General features: G+C 43.9%; 1 protein-coding gene and 1 long non-coding RNA gene across 2 annotated transcripts in view; both read left to right on the top strand.

Moving 5' to 3' along the window:
- Positions 1 to 6,261, top strand: part of LOC113945630 — a 40,922-nt gene extending 34,661 nt beyond the window's left edge. The window contains exon 4 of the long non-coding RNA XR_003527142.1: positions 5,949 to 6,261. This is a non-coding gene — a long non-coding RNA (uncharacterized LOC113945630). The remainder of the gene's footprint in view (positions 1 to 5,948) is intronic.
- A 570-nt stretch (positions 6,262 to 6,831) lies between these two features.
- Positions 6,832 to 17,301, top strand: part of SLC2A13 (solute carrier family 2 member 13) — a 147,522-nt gene continuing 137,052 nt past the window's right edge. Inside the window, exon 1 of the mRNA XM_027640018.1 lies at positions 6,832 to 7,617. Within this exon, the coding sequence (XP_027495819.1) occupies positions 7,065 to 7,617 (553 nt within the window). The 5' untranslated portion in view covers positions 6,832 to 7,064. The remainder of the gene's footprint in view (positions 7,618 to 17,301) is intronic.

The raw sequence follows: 17,301 nt of genomic DNA, 5'->3' as shown, positions 1-17,301 counted from the left end.
ACCAGGCCTGTCTCCAGTTTGATACCGGGGCACTGCTTTGTCAAGGAGCTCCTCAATGTAAAGTGTGATGCCCCCATGTCTTCACCTGTCCTTCCTAAATACTGTGTATCCATCCATGGCCATGTGCCAGCTGTGTGCACCACACCACAGAGTCTGTGTCTCCCCGAGGGCAGAGACTCGGCAACTGTGCCTGATGGTGCAGCTGCTCCTCCTGATTGACAAGCACTGTGCATCACGGTACAGGCACCTGAGGGAAGCCTAAGAATGCCTGTCTGTCAATGCAAGCAATAATGGAATGGCTCAAATCTGCCTTATATAGGCATATAATTTGTAGCTGTAGAGGGAAGCAGGTGTAGGAATTTTCCATCATTAGTGAAAACAGCCTGGTACCTTGGAAAGCCTCTAGAAAGATATCCTGTGTGTTTAACTCCCAGTCTTTCACCTTTCAGATATATCCAGGGCCATGTGGTAGTTAGTGTCAGATTGTAAGCAGAGTCCTCACTGAACACATAGAGGCTTTTTAAAAATCAGTGGCATTACTTTGTGATGAATATCAGCAACCGTTCAACACTTCCTACTGACGGCATTAACCTGCCCAAGGGATTAGCACATACTCATATTAACTGCTTTGAAGGGGTAAAAAAATCACTATTAATGCAATTTTCATGAGTGTTTAATGTTATATTTAAAATTATTACTGTGGCTGGTGTGATGCTTGTCAGGGAATTGTTGAAATTTCTAGATAGAGTTCCATAATACATTTCACAGAGGACCTATTTTAAAATGCAGCAGCTTTTAATACCACAGCAGAAGAAAATAGATTAAAAAACCCCTTACACCTACATTGGTGGAAATAGGACTTTTGAAGTACAGATAGAAGAAAGAAATAAGCAAGGAGGCAAATAAAAATCACAGCTTGCTGCTTCTCCATCCTCTTTCCCAGCCATGGAAAGTGCTAGTTTTCAACTTCCACATGCCAGAATGATGCCTGGCACGTATCAGCCAACTTTAGACACTCTCTGCGTGTATTTTGCCTTTGCACAGGGAATTCATATGGCCCAATTTCCTTTTCAAAGTTACTTATCCCTCATTTACAGCTCTCTCAGAAAAAATTCACCAAACAACTTTTGACGGATTCACCGTCTGTCAGATCCAAAGGATATCACCAAATAATGAGTCAGTTACTGAATTCTTCCTGGGCAGTTTCCCATTTCATTTGCAAACTCAGATAAAGCACTTCTGTGCAGTGTTCTGCCCAGGGGCAATGCAGTGTCAGGACTGACAGCAAAGCCAGCTTTTAACCTGCTGCTTACAGCACATGGCTTCTACTTCTTGGAACTCTGTTTGATGGAAAGATTTTGCACTGATGAGGTAAAATTTTTTAAACTAGTGAATTCATGCTGGGTCAGCCACTACTTTTCTAGGGATGGGGAATAGTTTGCAGTCATATATAAGCCTAAAAGCCTTTCTGATTTATTTTTCAGGTTTATTTCCTTAAATGGTAGACAACTGATGTGCTGGTCTTATATAATCCATAGAAGGATTTGGTTTAGAAGTACTGTTAGCCTTTTAGGAAAATGGACTCTATAAATCGGATCTGTTTTGTGAGCAATAGAATTAAAGGGGTTTGGACTGAAACTAATGGTTTTGAATGTAGTTCTCTTCTTCCTGGATATGTCTTCCATGTACACCAGATGCTAGGAGCTCATGGGAAGAAAGCATTAATCTGATCCCAGGAATGACCAAGGAGATGGCCTGTTGTTCTTCTGGGCTTACCTGCAGCACTTGAGGAGGTTTCAGTTTGGCAGACAGACAAACAGCTCTGTGTTGGAACATGCTCATTTGAAGATACGGCATATGAAGAGCGGTGTTTCCCTGGTATCTTGCAGGTAGTGTGCCAAATCCTTGATTTTCATGCTGCCATGTAATAACTAAAGTAAATATAACTTTTACAGGCTAATAATGACTTGATAAGGATTGTAACCCAGCAAATCATCTTTGCAAGTACACAAATGTAAAAAATACTAATTGTACAGTAATAAAACTCTGCTTTCTCCCCCCTCTCACCCCACATTTTGCACTGCCACTGGTTTTCAGAAAGTGCTGGGCCCTGATTTTTGAAGCAGTGCATCTAAATGGGCTGCCCGACTCTCACCCCTGGACGCCTGCACAGAGGTCAGTGCACAGCTCTCTGTTTAATGGCTGCAGACCTGCTCGGGGCACACTGGGTTTAGCAGCACGTTCTCACACATGTTGCTTCTGACTCTACCCGAGACTCTGTTTCGTTAGATCTTCATTTTGACAGCCAAAGGCAGAAAGGAACTGTTCTCCTGCCAAAAATTGAGTCCCTGCTCTAAAGCATGAAAAAGCTGGAGATCTTAAAAATAGAGATAAAAATTTAACTTTAAAACCCATGCGTTTTCTACAATTGCATTTTCAATGAGTCTGAAGTGGGCTTGCTGGAATTCAGGTATTTAGCATGAGAGAGAGTGCAATTATGCAAAATGTGAGCTCAAATGACTACTCTGGTAAAGTTACCTGAGATTAAAAGAGCCTGTGATGTGACGTCTTAGGCAACCTTAGCTGTACTGCTGCCAGCTCTGCCTGTCAGGCAAGGAATGCATCATCCCACAGCTTGTCAACTTTTTGCAATCACCACCATGGCACATTCTCCAGTGCTAAGACGGTAATTATTTCTACTTGTTTAGCAATTTATCTCTTAACACTTGACCAGTAGGGTTAAATGCATGATGCTGGTAGGGTCCTTGCAAAAAAATTCTGATGTTACTTTCGTTTTGAAAAGATTTTACAGAGGAGGTCAATAATGATGTCCCAGTTTATAGCTTCACATAACTGCAGTAGAAGGTAAATAATAGGCTGAAAGTCATGTTGCAGACTAGGACAGCCTGGAATGAAAGTCCCACATAACAGCATCCAATTGAGAAGAAATTATGTATATGAAGGGTGACTTCTGTTGAGGTATTGGACTAAGGTCTAATCAGAATCTGTACATATAAAGGAGAACCCAAAGCAAACACTGGAAGGATTACAAACAACTAAAACTGTATTGAGAGCTCAGAGATAGGTACATTCAGATAAATCAACAACTCTGTCAAGATAGAGAAAATGGATGGAGAAGGGATGTTAAATGGGGACCAGAAAACTATGGAATGTATCTGAAAGTGTCTTCTTTCCAAAGAGACCAAACAATGTTGCAATAGGATGAACATTGGAACAAAAGGAAGGTTTATGGCAATACATGGCTTGTTTAAAATTGTTTCTAAACTCCTATTTTCAGACCCTTTTTTTCTCTTTTAAACTAGAGTAGTCCTTATAGTCCCAACCTTATATTACCAACACATATCCAAAAAATCAACAAACTGGTGTGATCAAGGGTCAGGGTTTGTTTCTTCTCAGCAGAAAGAATATGTTTTGCATAAAGTGGTACCCCACCATATTCTTTGGCACACTGATAATGTCTAATTCTGTGTAGAGAAAAGGTTTCTGAACCTTGAGACCTGCAAGCAAACTTAACTTGTAAGAAAAGGTTCTGTCACTACTATCACTACTTTTTCAAGGTTTTAGACATCATATAAGCTTCTGTTATAAACTGTATTTGCTGATCTTTTTTTGCATATTCAGCTAGGCAATTTCCCTCAGCCCAGCACAGTGGTATTTCTCAACTCACACAGCAACTCTGTGGCAAAATAATTGACTATCAGAGCAGGTTGCTTAACAGAGTTTAAGGCATTATAACAGTAACAAAAAAAAAATTATTTTAGAGCCTAAAAACACAAGAGGTTGCACACTGTATTACTAAAACCTGCATGAGGCTAAAGCCACAGCACTCACTGAGATGGGAAAAATTCTTGGTTTGGAGACCTGCTCCTTGTATTGCTCTTGGTTGTTTGTTTTTTTTTTTTTTGGTGCAGCCACAGTTTTATGTGAAGGATATAACCACCAGTGTCAGGGCTGAACCTTCTTTTGCCAGAGTCACATCCTTTTCTTCTTCGCTGTCTGTCTAGCCCCATGGTGCCTACATTCTTGTCTGCATTGCAACTCAATTTCCTTTAAAAATCCATCTTTTCCCCATTTAACCTACAATCTTCTTGAGAGGTGAAAGATTTCAATCCTCCTGGGCTGAACCAAATCTGTGAATGTGGCCTCCCACTTGCTGGGTGAGGCTATCAGCCATCAGGCTATCACACAACAGACCTACAGCACCTCTCTGTGCCTCTTGGCTGGTTTGAAGTCCCCAGGAGATTTCGGCACTCATCCACCCGCTTCTGAGTGCCAACAAAGAGACAGGAGCTTACTCCTAGCAATTCAGGTCTGGCAGAGTTCTGGGCACATGTACAAAGTCTCAGTAGTTTCCTGGAAGACATTTTCTGATGTATGCCATGTATCAACAACATAAAACCAGTAAAGTCCTGTAATTCTTCCTGCTCTCTGTGAAACACAAAAAATTGAGTTTCTTAAAGCTGGACTAGCTCTTTGATCTAGTTCACAATATCACCTGAAAAACAACTGTGCAAACTCACCTTAAAGGAGAGAATGAGGCAGTGCTGTGAATCTAAAGTGTTTCAATTAAACATTTAATCTCTTGAAAGCATAACATCATGCCTAAGATCCACCTAAATCCCTCTTTGGATTTGACTCCCTGTCTTAGATTACTAATCACACCTACTGCATTTTGCATTACTGTGAAATTGTTTATAAGTCAGCTCTTATCATGAAATCCAGTACTACAGAAAAATGATCACAATAATGAAAATCTACAAACCAAATCCTCTCTTTTCCTCATGAAGTCAGTCTTCAGTGTAGTGCATCCCAGAGCTGAACTTTTTGTTGCATTTCTTCACAGAATCCTTTTAAGAGGTAAGCTTGACAGCATGATCTGATAAGAAATTATGTCTATTTGTGATTGTGTTGGGCCAGCAATGGAAAAAATAAAAGCTTTTTGTTAGCTCTCTTGAGTCTCTATTAACTGCAACACACAGAATGCCTCCAGCTTCTGAGGTGACTGTTAAAAAGACAAGTTGTTTTTGTGACAACCAGCTGTTGTGACAATATTCTGTGAAAGCATTCCTTCTAGCTGGCTAGGGATTTGGTGTGAACGCTTTCTGTGTAATGCACTGTGTCCTGCATTTTTATTTGGGGCTTACATAAAAAAACTACTGAATGTGGTGCTTGTGCTGGAGACTTCTGGAAGATTACAGCTTTTCTCCTGATGGTGCTGTAGAAATGTAAGCCAGTGTGCTTGTGGAGAACTGCCAGACCTGAGGGAACAGTTCCATGTAGCACAACATAACTTCATTCCTGATGCTACAACCTGGAACAGCTTCTTGCTCTAATGTTGGGTTGGCCCCTAATGGTCTTTGCCAGAATAAGGAATGCCCTGTGCCATATTACCCAAACCTTGATTAAAAATAACTGAATGTTAATGCACTTAATTTTGACCTAGTTCAGGCTTCTCACATGCTCAAACATGGAAGCTAACCTATTGTATTTAGAAATGCACTGCTACATCTGTCTCTAACTGGATTAACTACATAGACAATTGTTATTGTAAGGCATTTCAGTAACTACAGTTCACTATATGATTGAGTTGGTATTAACTGGACCACAGTATTAGCATGTCACAGCTTGCTTTGAGGCAGAGGCAAACCACCAAAGAGGCTGTGTGCAGCTGGCCATGTTGGACTTTGCTCCCTCATCTAATTTTTAAATTCACATGGCTATGACTAGTACTGCTCACAAGGTGTGGGCTGGGAATAACTGATCCAATTAATCACCGAAATTCTCCAGCTACTGGCTGGCCTTATTATGAGGATCTTTACAGAAGACAGTCAAGTCAGAAGAAAAATCCTGTTTAATGGCATATATGTACCATTATATACACAATGAAACAAATGATAATATTGTGCTGCGTCTGCTTTTTCCACAAGGTCTGTATCGCACCTGGAGGCCCTTCCGTGTGCACAGATGGCACAGACTGCCCGGGTCCCTGCAGAGCCGGGCACCTCTCCCCACTGACAGCGTCCCCACAGCTCAGCATCCTGGTGAAAATCCCAAATATGTTTGAAAATGGAATTACCAAACGTGGTGTTCTACGTCAAGCGTAAACAGGAGAAAAAGCTCCAAGCTCTGCTCCTGTATGGTAACAAAACCGTTCCTTTCTGAACAACTGTTTTTTTTTTTTTTTTTTTTTTTTTTTTTTTTTTGTTGTCACAGAATTGATAGAGTTGGAACGGACCTCTGGAGATCATCTAGTCCAACCCCTGCCAAGGTAGGGTCACCGAGACCAGGTTACACAGCAACGCATCCAGGTGGGTTTTGAATATCTACAGAGAGGAAATCAATGGGGAAATGTCACCCAGCACTTCAGAAAATTGCAAACGCGGACGCTGAACGCTGTCTCCGCTCAAACGACGCAGTTAGTAAGTTAACTGCGATCTTTACGTGCGCCAAACACCTGGACAGCGTTTACCGGGCAGCGCCGGGACCGCGCGGGGGGCGGCCCCTTCCACCGGGCACAGGCGGGGGCTGCCAGCAGGAGCATCCCTACCCCAGTGTGAGGGACCGGCCCCCGGGCTTGCCTGGCGCCCACCCGCCCAGCACTTCCTTGCTTCCCTCCTTCCTCCCTTCCCCGCGTCCCGCCCCGCCGGCCCCGCAGCCCCTCAGCACCCCCACGAGTGCGCGCGGCGGGGCGCTCGGTGCGCACGCGCTCTGGCCGCGCCTGCCCCGTTCCGCGCACCGAGCGGAGCGGGGGGGCCGGGCCCGCCCCCTGCGCCCGCCGGGCCGCGCTCGCCGCTGTCCCCGCCCGCCTCCGCCTCCAGCTCCGCCCGGGCGCTGGGAGCGGCGGCAACTTCCCCTCAAGTCCGCCCGGCGGCGGGGGGATGATGCGACCCGTCTGAGCGCGGCCCGAGAGGGGCGGGCGCGCCGAGGACAGGCAGCGCCGGCAGCAGCGGCAGCCCCGCCGCCGTGGTCAGAGCAGCCCGGCAGCCGCCCGCCTCAGCCCCCTGCCCTCCCCCGGCCGGGGCGGGAGCCGCCGCGGCCGTCCCATGTCCCGCAAGGCCAGCGACAATGTGGAGTACACGCTGCGGAGCCTGAGCAACCTGATGGGCGAGAAGCGGCGGCGGCAGGCGGACGGGTCCGCCGGCTCGGGCGCGGCGGCGGCGGCGGGCGAGCGGAGCCTCATCGCCGCCGAGTCCTGCTCCAGCCTCAACAGCGCGGCGTCGGGCGGCGAGCTGGAGCGGGCGGCGCGGCGGCAGTTCCAGCAGGACGAGACCCCCGGCTTCGTCTACGTGGTGTCGGTCTTCTCCGCCCTGGGGGGCTTCCTCTTCGGCTACGACACCGGCGTGGTGTCGGGGGCGCTGCTCCTCCTCAAGAGGGAGCTCAACCTGGACGCGCTGTGGCAGGAGCTGCTCGTCTCCGGCACGGTGGGCGCCGCCGCCCTGTCCGCCCTGGCCGGCGGCGTTCTGAACGGGCTGTGCGGCCGCCGGCCCTGCATCCTGCTGGCCAGCGGCCTCTTCACGGCGGGGGCCGGCGTGCTGGCTGCCGCCCGCGACAAGGAGACGCTGCTGGCGGGACGCGTGGTGGTGGGGCTGGGCATCGGTGAGTGCCGCGCCGCCCCGCCGGGCTCCCTCCCCGGGGGGACCCGGCTCCTGCCCCGCCGGGGTCCGAGCTCCCCCGGGACAGGTTTAACCGAGGCAGAAATCCACTCTTGCTGCGGGGCAGCCCGCGAGCAGAAGGCGAAGTGGCCCCTGGGGTGTGCGGGGCGAGGGGGCTGGCGAGGGGAGCGCTTGGCTGAGCCGGGTCCGGAGCGGGGTCCGGTGGCGATCGCGGCGAGGTGTGCAAGAGGGCGGTGTGTGTGTGCTTGCCCTACTCGATTTTACTTACAGGTGGTGTAGTCCTGACCCTTTTTTGGGAGAGTTGTCCCATTTCTGTACGAAGAGAATGGTCTCGCATCCTTTCTGCAATTTCATCTTTCTGGTGGTCTGTCAGTGTCAACAGCGCACACCGCAGGCTTTGCATTTGAGGGGGTTCTGGGAAGTTAGGGGGGACCAGGAGATCACGCCTATCTTTCCGAACTGTAAAGACCTCGCTTCGGGTTCCCTGGATAGCTTTGCTTGGGCACTTGGGCGCTAAAGGAATGCTTCTGGGACAAAATGAGGTAGTAATCTCTCTGGTCTAAATGAGATGACGCTTGCTTTGGAAGGCTTTGGATTTCATTAATGGCATCCTGAACGTGAATTGCTGCTCTTTGATTGCCTTCCTATATGCATTGCATAACTTGCAAAAGCAGTCCGTTCGGGTAAAACTTTATAGTTGTTCCAAAGAACTTGGAGTGACGGCTGTTTCCTCTAACACATGAGGTTGGCTTCTGGGCCAGCTATGTCCTAAATATCCTCCAAATTTTGGTTGCTCTTCGGCTTCAGCTGCCATCCTGTCAGGCAGTAATCTGAATTATACTCGTCATCAGAGATGGGCTGTATGAGGTTAATCAGAATCCTGGGACTATAGTAGGTATTAAAAAAAGGGGGGGGGAAGAGAGAAGTGAATCTTTCTTATTGCGATCTTGCAACCCTTTCTATGTTAAAGCATGAGGACAAATTGAGAATTAAGACTTTTTTCCCCTCTAGTTAGCCAAGTTCTGTTTCTTAGCCATTGAATAAATATTTGAGTCCTCCGGCTTGTTATAGACACACTTGCTGTGATGCGATTCATGGTTTTATTAAGGGAAAAAGTTAGTGAGTCATAATGAGGGCTGTCAGAAATAAAATTGACTCCGTCTGTGAAAGGGCTCATGCTGGTTTTCCTGTACAGTAGGGGACATCTTCAGGTTGCAGTTTACCTATCCCAGGTTGGGTGGGTTTTCTCATTTTTTAAATGCTACCTCTGCATTTTTTTTTTGTTTAATCAAGACTTCAGACTGCAGAATGTTGATAACATTTGTTATAAAGTTCAGTAGACAAGAATAATGAATTTCACTATGAAGTGGCATAACAGGAATTTTGATGGCAATACGTAGTGCATATATTTAGTGGTAGACAGTAAAAATATCAAATTCTACATCTTTTTGTGTTTGTAAAGCTTCTCATGTTCTTTGACAGTAACTGGTTACATTGACAACTTCGAGGGGGGGCAAAGGAAGGAAAGGGATGGATGGTTTGCTTGACTCCCCTGTATGTGTGTCTTGTAGAAACATACATAGACATGTTGGAATTGTTTTATAGTGGTGCAAATAAATGACACTGGTATTGTTGTAGAGATACGAGACTTGGGGCTTAATATAGTTAATATATAAGTCACAGAAATGGAAATTGGGAGATAGGGGTTGTTCTTTTGTGCAGCTGTAGATCTCTTGTGTGATCTGGGGAGAGCAGTCTCTCTTTGGCCTCTGCCCACATCAGGGGCAGAGGTGGTGGTTCTGTTGGGGCTCTGGAGAGCTGAAGAACTGAGATATTTTCTGAGGACTTTGGAGCACAGAGACACTGTGTGCCTTTGTGATGTTTTCTCCTTTTTTTTTAATCAAAGATTACTCTTCTTTATGTGATGGAACATATGACCAGAAACAGAGCTTTGCCTCGAATTGCTGTAGTGAAGCATCACAAGAGACTCCAGGAATTGCAGAGTCCAATGCTAACACAGTTTATTTTACAGAAGAAAAAACCCATAGTGGTTCAAAGCCGTTCTCATATAGCAAACTGCAACAATCTCTACATTGAATTCCCCACTAGAGGGAGCCTGGATAATTTCATTAAGGCATTAGAAATTGGAACTTTTTCTTTCATATCTTGGAGGCTTCTGTCTGTCATTTTACTGCCCACAGTGACCCAGAACTTGCTAATGTTGATGTAAGAAGTCTGCTTAGTAACATGACATTTCAGTGATAGTGTGAACTGCTAAAATGTGAAGGTGCAGTGGTGTGGTGTTATGAATGCTTTCTTACCTGAAAACCAGTAAAAACTTCTTGACTGTGTATAATTTTATACATTTTTGAGGTCTCTTTCCTGTAGCTCTCTGCAAATTGCCTATCAAGAGATCTACTCCAGAAATATGTGTTTGCTTGCATTTAATAAATGAATTACTCTGTTATGGGCAGTAGTGTGGTGCTGTAAAAGCAGATGTGGTGGTTACCTATGGGACTTCCCTCTGCCCTTGCTGGTACAGGGTGGATCTGTGTTGATTTTGTCCATTTGAGAAAAGGGCCATTTTTCTTGTGACTGTGATTTATAAAGGCCTACAGTTAAATTTTCAAGGATGAAAACCACAGGATATATGCTGAAATGAGGAACATCTCTCATTTGTCTGTCTTGTCCATTTCTTACAGTTTTCTGTAGAGATGTTTTAAGATGAAAAACTGTCCTTTTCGGCAGTTATAGAAAGAGATGTTTCTGGAAAATAATAGACCTTCTCTCAAGGACAACCCAAAATCTTCTTTTATTGCAAATGTTGAATATATTTTAATGGTGGAAACAGATATGTTCCCTTTCTCTCCCACCTTCCCTCGTGTAAATACAAAATATAGGCAATGCATAACAAGGGAAAACGTGTTCAACATGTGCTTAGAATATCCTTAGATCTTTTCAGGTCTGAATTTCTGAATTCCTGACAATTCCAGGCTAAATGGCTTAAGAGCAAGGTTATAGCCATTATTCCCGCCTACCTGCCCCTTCCTGAGGGTGTCCCTGACTCTTTTTGTCTGAGCCAGATGTCAGGAATGCAGCATTTGGACAGATATTCACTGCAGCACATGTGAGCAAAATTCAGACATATGAGAAATTGAATTGCATGTGCTCGGTAGTGCTTTGTATGGGCTTAGCTAGGAAAAAAATGTCATTGGACCTTCTGCATCTGATAATGCTGAAGGCCTCAGCCTGTTGCTGCAGAGTGCCCAACCACACTTGGTACAGGATTGAGGGTCAGCATAGTTTTGCCCTGTGTTGGCTGCTGTAGTTTGTGTGCTTGGCAGGAAAGCCACGTCCTTCACTTGGCTCATCTTCGGTCTGAGGCCTTTTGGCCTGAGGTCAGGCCAGAACTGAAAGACATGAACAATCATTAGCTGGATTAATAGATTCTCCTTTCTTGTTTGGCATGCAGAATAAATGGTGCTCAATTAATGATCAGCTTTTCAGCGTTTTGTTTTCTTGCTCAATTTATAGCTTAGGCATTGCTTAATGGACAGGCTACCCAAGCATAGTTACTTAGGACTACAGTATGTGCATGTTACTGGGTCTGCAGTGCAAAAGGGACCTGCCTGGTTAGGTGCCTTATCTTCTCCTCTACCCCTGTCTTTGGTACGTCTTCACAATGTGAGCCTCCTGCTCAGTGCTCGCTTTGTGCTTAAAGTGTCTGTAGGTTTTGGGGTTTTTTTTAAAGGCTATATTTGAATGTGACATATGTAGTGTTCCTGGTAGCATCTTTTTAGTACATATGTAGGTCATTTTCTGAGCAGAGAAAACAAGATTGTACGCAGAATTAGACAGGAGTGAAAAGCGCTGGCATATGGTTCAGGGCTCCCCTGGTGGGACTGCCTTCTACTGACAGTGAGGTTCAATAGCAAATAACAACAGTAACCAAATTTAACCAAAGGACTTGCATCATATAATACCAGCTCTGTATTATGTTTCCAGTGTTAAAGTAAAGGTCCACCACATCAGCTGGACTGCCAGATGCACTGTGAAAATATTGGAAAGTAATTGGTATGACCTGTTGCCTGTGAAAGATGGGGATACGTGTGCTGGGTTTTATTATTACTTTTTTTGTATACTGCTGAGCTTTTTCAGGTGATACATATTTTTATCTTGGAAAAACAGATTAATCTTCTCATTCCCCCTACCTAACTTCCCATGGGAAGCTCTAAAGCTTCAGTCTGTTTTCATAACTGAGTGTCCATCAGGTTTTTTCAAAGGAGTTTACAGCTCAGTACATTTTAGAGTCACCCTCAGCCGCCAAATATGCTGGGCTGCTTCTGACAGATGCTTGTAATTTTCAATCCAGAGTTTCATAGGCTATTTTTTGTGCTGGAGACAGTGGTTTGTTAATATAAGGTGGCAGTAGGGATGGAGGGGAATGGAGAGACAAATTGCTGGGTTGTTGGAATCAGCTCTTTTACTGTCTCTGCCCAGAGGTGCTCACCCAGCTTTCCAAGGTCTAAAGCTACTGACATTACTGTGTGTGTACAGGATTGAATCTCTGTATCTTAAGAGCTTAATCTGTTCTTGTGCAAAAGCATCTGGAAGGATACATTAGCTTCTGACTGGAGCTGTGATCCTGTAGGGTACCAGGATTAATTTAAGATGAAAAACTATCTTTTGAAGTCTCCTCTAGTTTTGTGTGCGTTGGACAAGATACGTGGTGCTGTGCTCAGTTTACTGTCATGTTGACAAGGACTAATTCTTTTATTGTTGTTAATAAATCTTAATAAAACTTGAAATTGTTTTTCTAAATGATGTCTCTAAAACATGGGAATTTTGTGAAAAAGTTTTCCCAGTACTTGGTCAAACTGTTCTATCAAAACGTAATTCCTGTTGTATTTTAAGTATTTTTGTTTATTTTGGAAAAAATAAAAAGCATCCATTTAATATGTGACATAAAAATGAAATTTTTATGATCTCCTGCTAAAAAGGCAAATTGAAGGAAACTTGCAGTGTTAAGCACAAGTGTTTCCTTACCTAGCTTGAAAAATTCATGTGGACACTGTAGGTGGGCTTATTTTCAAAGCACTTTCTTTGCTATAGCAACAAGGGACCAGTGGCATCCACTTACCATGATGCTGAAGATAGCAAATCATTCACCTGGAACTCTTAGGCTTTCTGATGTGAAGCTTGGGAAGAGCCTGGGTCTGCACTGAAGCTGCTGAAAGCCTAAAAACAATGACTGCTGAAAATTAGGGGAGCAGAGTAACCTTTGTTTTCTTTTTGCAATGATTATGCCTGTGAACAAGTATCGAGAGAAGCAGCTGTTAATTATAGTATAAAATGTGGTAACACGGCTTTGAATGAGTGTGTAGCCATTTCACTACTTCAGCTAAACTCTCTGTAGGTCTTACGATGCACCTTGAATGCAAACTCTTCTAAAATACATTTTGCATATGCTAATTGTAGAAATGAAGGCTTAAAAACATATTCCTGTTCTTTCAGTTTCTGATCTTCCTCTGTTTTGTTGGCAGATTTAGACTGGTTTTATGAAGGTTTTATTCAAAGCAAATGCCTGTTCTGAAGGGCAATTTTTCGTCCTTGGTTTCTCGTTTTGACTGTTTATGTACCAAGTCACTGAAGTTGGGTTTCTTGGCTCAGACAGTCTGTCCATCCTTCCTTCAAAAGTCCGTTACAGACGTGCTGCTGGTGTGGATGAAATGCCACATGGTGACCTTGGAGCTCCCCACAGATCTGTCTGGCTGTGGATAGGCCACAACATGCTTTCAGCCATGGTGTTAGCCAATGTGTTCCCACTCCTGCCTTGGGTTGATCTCTTATTGGGCTGAATAGCAAGGGTGCCTGCCTTTCTGCAGCTGGGGACAGACTTCTTTCTCATGTTCCTCCCCTTCAAACAGCACATTCTTTTTTGACTTCCCTGTGTGTGCCCTGGTGGTTGCTCCAGGGTTGACTTTCATTGAAGTTCTGCTGTCTCTTTGTGTGGCCATGTGTTCTCCAACCTGTTGGTTGTTCCTGTCCCACCGTCTTTTTTCCTTCAAGTTGACGGTCATAAAAACATGAAGGTGACCTTAGCAAGTGTCATTAAAGGACTTCATGTTGTTTGGGGTGATACATTGCTGTCAGAGCAGTGCCATCATTCATAAGCCATCAATCACATTTATTGTAATAGAAAAAAAAGTTAGGTATTGGTAGTATTTGAAAACTATTGCAATAATCTTGATTCATGCCCTTCTCTGAACTGCCTTCCACAGTTCAGTCAGGTCTTGCTTTGGCATCTGTCCGACTTCTGAGGGCAAGAGATGAACAGATCTACAAGTACTCCTCCTTTTCCCTGGTGCAGTACCAGAGCAAAACTGCTGGGCCCAGAGGATGAAGAAGAGAGAAGGAGCGCTAGTGCCATCCTGTTCTCGTGCCTTGTGGTGCAGTTTAGCCTCCAGCTGGTGGAAATGGGCTGCTCCTGTTCCCATCCCTCTGATTTCCTCCCCAAAATTATCATTAATTCTTGTCCAAAACATGTAATGGTACTACTAGTAGTACCAGCTACTACTAGTTGGTAGTTATCTGTGATTCTGTGGGTTTTTTAACCAATATTGTAAAAATTCAAGCAGTATGGCCCACTAGTTTTTTACAGCTTTAATCCTGGAGGAACTTGCAATACTTAACCTGGAGAAAATAGATTTGTTGATTTACTCTCTCATCAGCTGCACATTCAGAAATGGATAGGCAGTCAGGATTCAGTAATTTTTTTAAGGAAGAGTTAGATGATCCTGATGCTGAAGACAATTAACTTCCGAGCCTGTTGCAGTTTTTTCTTCTGCTGTTGTAGCATAGGCTTCACATTCCACCATTCAATTGCAAAAATTATCAGGAATTATGGAAGGAACAGAAAACTACTATTTTAAAGATACCTATAGAAAGTTGGAAGCAAAAGCTGTATATTGAAGCTAATAAATATATACTTAATAAAGTAGTTATTCCCGAGATTTTGATAGGAAAAATGGTAGATAACCAAATATATTGTGATGAAAGCCATGACAATGAGACCAAAGCAACTTCAGAAACCTAGAAAGATAACAGAAGCACAGAGCCTACATGAGGTGTTGGAGACAGGGCATGTTTTTGCTACCTGTTTGAACATCTAACTGGGAATGGGGAGAGCTGGGAGCCTAAGTTCTGGTATAGCTGATGGAGGATGGTGTACCAGAATCCCAAAGTCAGATAACTCGAGTCAATGCTAGTACTCCTTTGGAATCTTTTTGTCCAGTGTGTGGTAGTAGGGAAGAAATTCTGATTCTTATGGCATTTTTTGTGTGATTAAGGTCCAGGTCAGCATGCTTTATTTGCTGTTCCTAGTTGTATGAGGACTTACTCTGCCTGTTACTTTGAACTTACTTTTCTATTTGTAGCTGCCCACCTAGGAGGTTTTATTTAATTAAGGGAATACATAATCCATATATTAAGGAGATAAAATCGTGGGGACTTGCCATTAAGTACTCGCTCTCTAATTTCATTAATTTTTTTTTAGGGTTGTTGGTTGTAGCTGTGATGGATCATGTAGAGTCTAACATCTGAGGAAGGCAGTGTGGTAATGAATGAACTAGAGCACAGTGAGCATGGAGGAAGTACTGGTTAAGTCCAGGGCTGTGTGTACTTTAAGCATGCACTTTGACAAATATTGGCATGTAAGTGACCTTTTTTGTTTATTCACAGGTCCTTGGTTATTGGACTGTTGAGGTCAGTAGTAGCTATGGCAGCATAGGAATGGGGAATCTACCTGAGGGGAAAAGGTGAGTCTGGTTTTATTCACTATGGAGTTCAGCTAAGTCTTCTGCCTCATAGATTCCCTGCTCCTGCATTAATCATAAGCACTGCTGACCTCACCAGTCCAATTCACACTGGAACAGCTTGGTATGAATGGAAATCCAAAGCCACCTGTGCAATTTCAGGATCTTGAAGATAGAGGTGGAAAAGTCGAAATGTTGTACATAGGCATTCATGATGTCTTAGCCTAGGAATTCAATCACTGTGATAATATTTTGAGTTAATAAGTTGGGTCTGGTTTTGTGCTGTATGTAGTTCTTGGGTAAGAGGAGTAATAAAGCACAGATCCTTCCTCTTGTAATGATTGACTGGCATGTTCCTGGAAAAAATCATTGATGCATACAGCAGAAATGTGGGCACACATTGAGTAGACCATTACACAAATAATGACAACTCTTTTAGTGAGTGGGAATGTACTAAATTCTTTTCTAAAATTCTTTACTAAATTCTTTGATAGCTCGGATGAGAAGGTACTGTTTATAAAATAGTACCTATTGGGGCTGGGCAAAATAGTTGTTTGTACCTATGCTCTGTGTGTACTCTATGTGATTTCCCCGTGCATCTTACTGTCCTGCAGGTTCAGGGCTTCCCTTCAGCTCCTGACCCCTCTCTGCACATTTACTAGCTAGGTTAAACAAAATATCATATTATCTTCTGAAAAAGCTGTAGTTTCAAGGCATATTTTTTACGTCACGCTCTGTTATTTTATTTTCCTTTGTGTCTGCTGGTGGTGACTTTAAAGTAGGAAGAGATACTGTTTGTTTTGGCTTTGAATCTGCCTACTCTGTCCCCACCTACTCCTTCCCTTCATTCAAGAGCTGTCTGTTGTATCAGTCTGCAGAGCCTCTCCCTGATTCAAAGTTAATTGCTTTGCCTGACACCTAAGTACTATCTGGGCTATTAATCATTATCCTCTTAGATGTGGAGTGTTCCTTTGCACAGAAGGAAACAGTGCTCTGATCTTGTAACCCAGGAGTGTTCAGAAAGCTTTTCCTCATAGCTCAAGACCAATAGGGTTGTTCTGCTCTGTAATACCAGTTGGATCTTCAGCAAGATCTGAGCCTGCTGTTTAGAATAGCTGCATTTAATCTATTCAGAAGTTAATTCTCAGTAATTCACCCTGTAGTGGTAAAACTTCTGAGGGACTGACTGCGTGCATGTTTTCTGGTGTTCCTTACCTAGAATCTTAACCTGTTTCTGGCTGACTTAATAGAACCTCTGCCCCTGGTCACATGCTCCCTTATATCTTTGATCCCTGAGTATGGATTTGTGTGTGTGACTGTTTTAGATGGGTAGTTGAGGCATAAGTCCCTCTGGCAGCTTGCTGGTTGGATGTTGGCCTGCCTGTTAGCCTGCTGTCTCAAGCTTTAGTAATTCATTCTGCTTTTCTTCCTAGAGACTCTTTCCAGGATACATGAAGTGAAACTGTGCTTGTTAAGTGTGATGAGGACTTCTTATGAACTACTTTGTTGCAGTCAGACTAGTCAGTTTTTCATTTTATCTAGCTACAGTGGCTTATTATCTCTAAGTTTCCCCTACAAGAGAAGCTCATTTGGACTGGGTTATAGGAAGACTACAGTTCTTGCACCGGTGCATAGAAGGAGGAACTGGAAATGTGTGTGCTGAAGTAGCACTACTTGAACTTCAGTAACTCATCTGCCATACTTGTCTTTCCTGACCCTTGTTGGTTAGAAGGAATGTCTGATCCAGGCCTTCTAGACAACCACATTGGGGAGTAGGAATGCAAACATCTGGAGAACTCTGTGTATGTGTGCATGCACAGGAAGAATTGAATAATGAAATAAAATTATATTGG

This window comes from Corapipo altera, unplaced genomic scaffold (genome assembly GCF_003945725.1).
Source record: "Corapipo altera isolate COAL_440 unplaced genomic scaffold, ASM394572v1 1b, whole genome shotgun sequence".
Classification (NCBI taxonomy): domain Eukaryota; kingdom Metazoa; phylum Chordata; class Aves; order Passeriformes; family Pipridae; genus Corapipo; species Corapipo altera.
The sequence above is the reverse complement of the archived record's forward strand: the minus strand, read 5'-3'. Positions and strand labels throughout refer to the sequence as shown.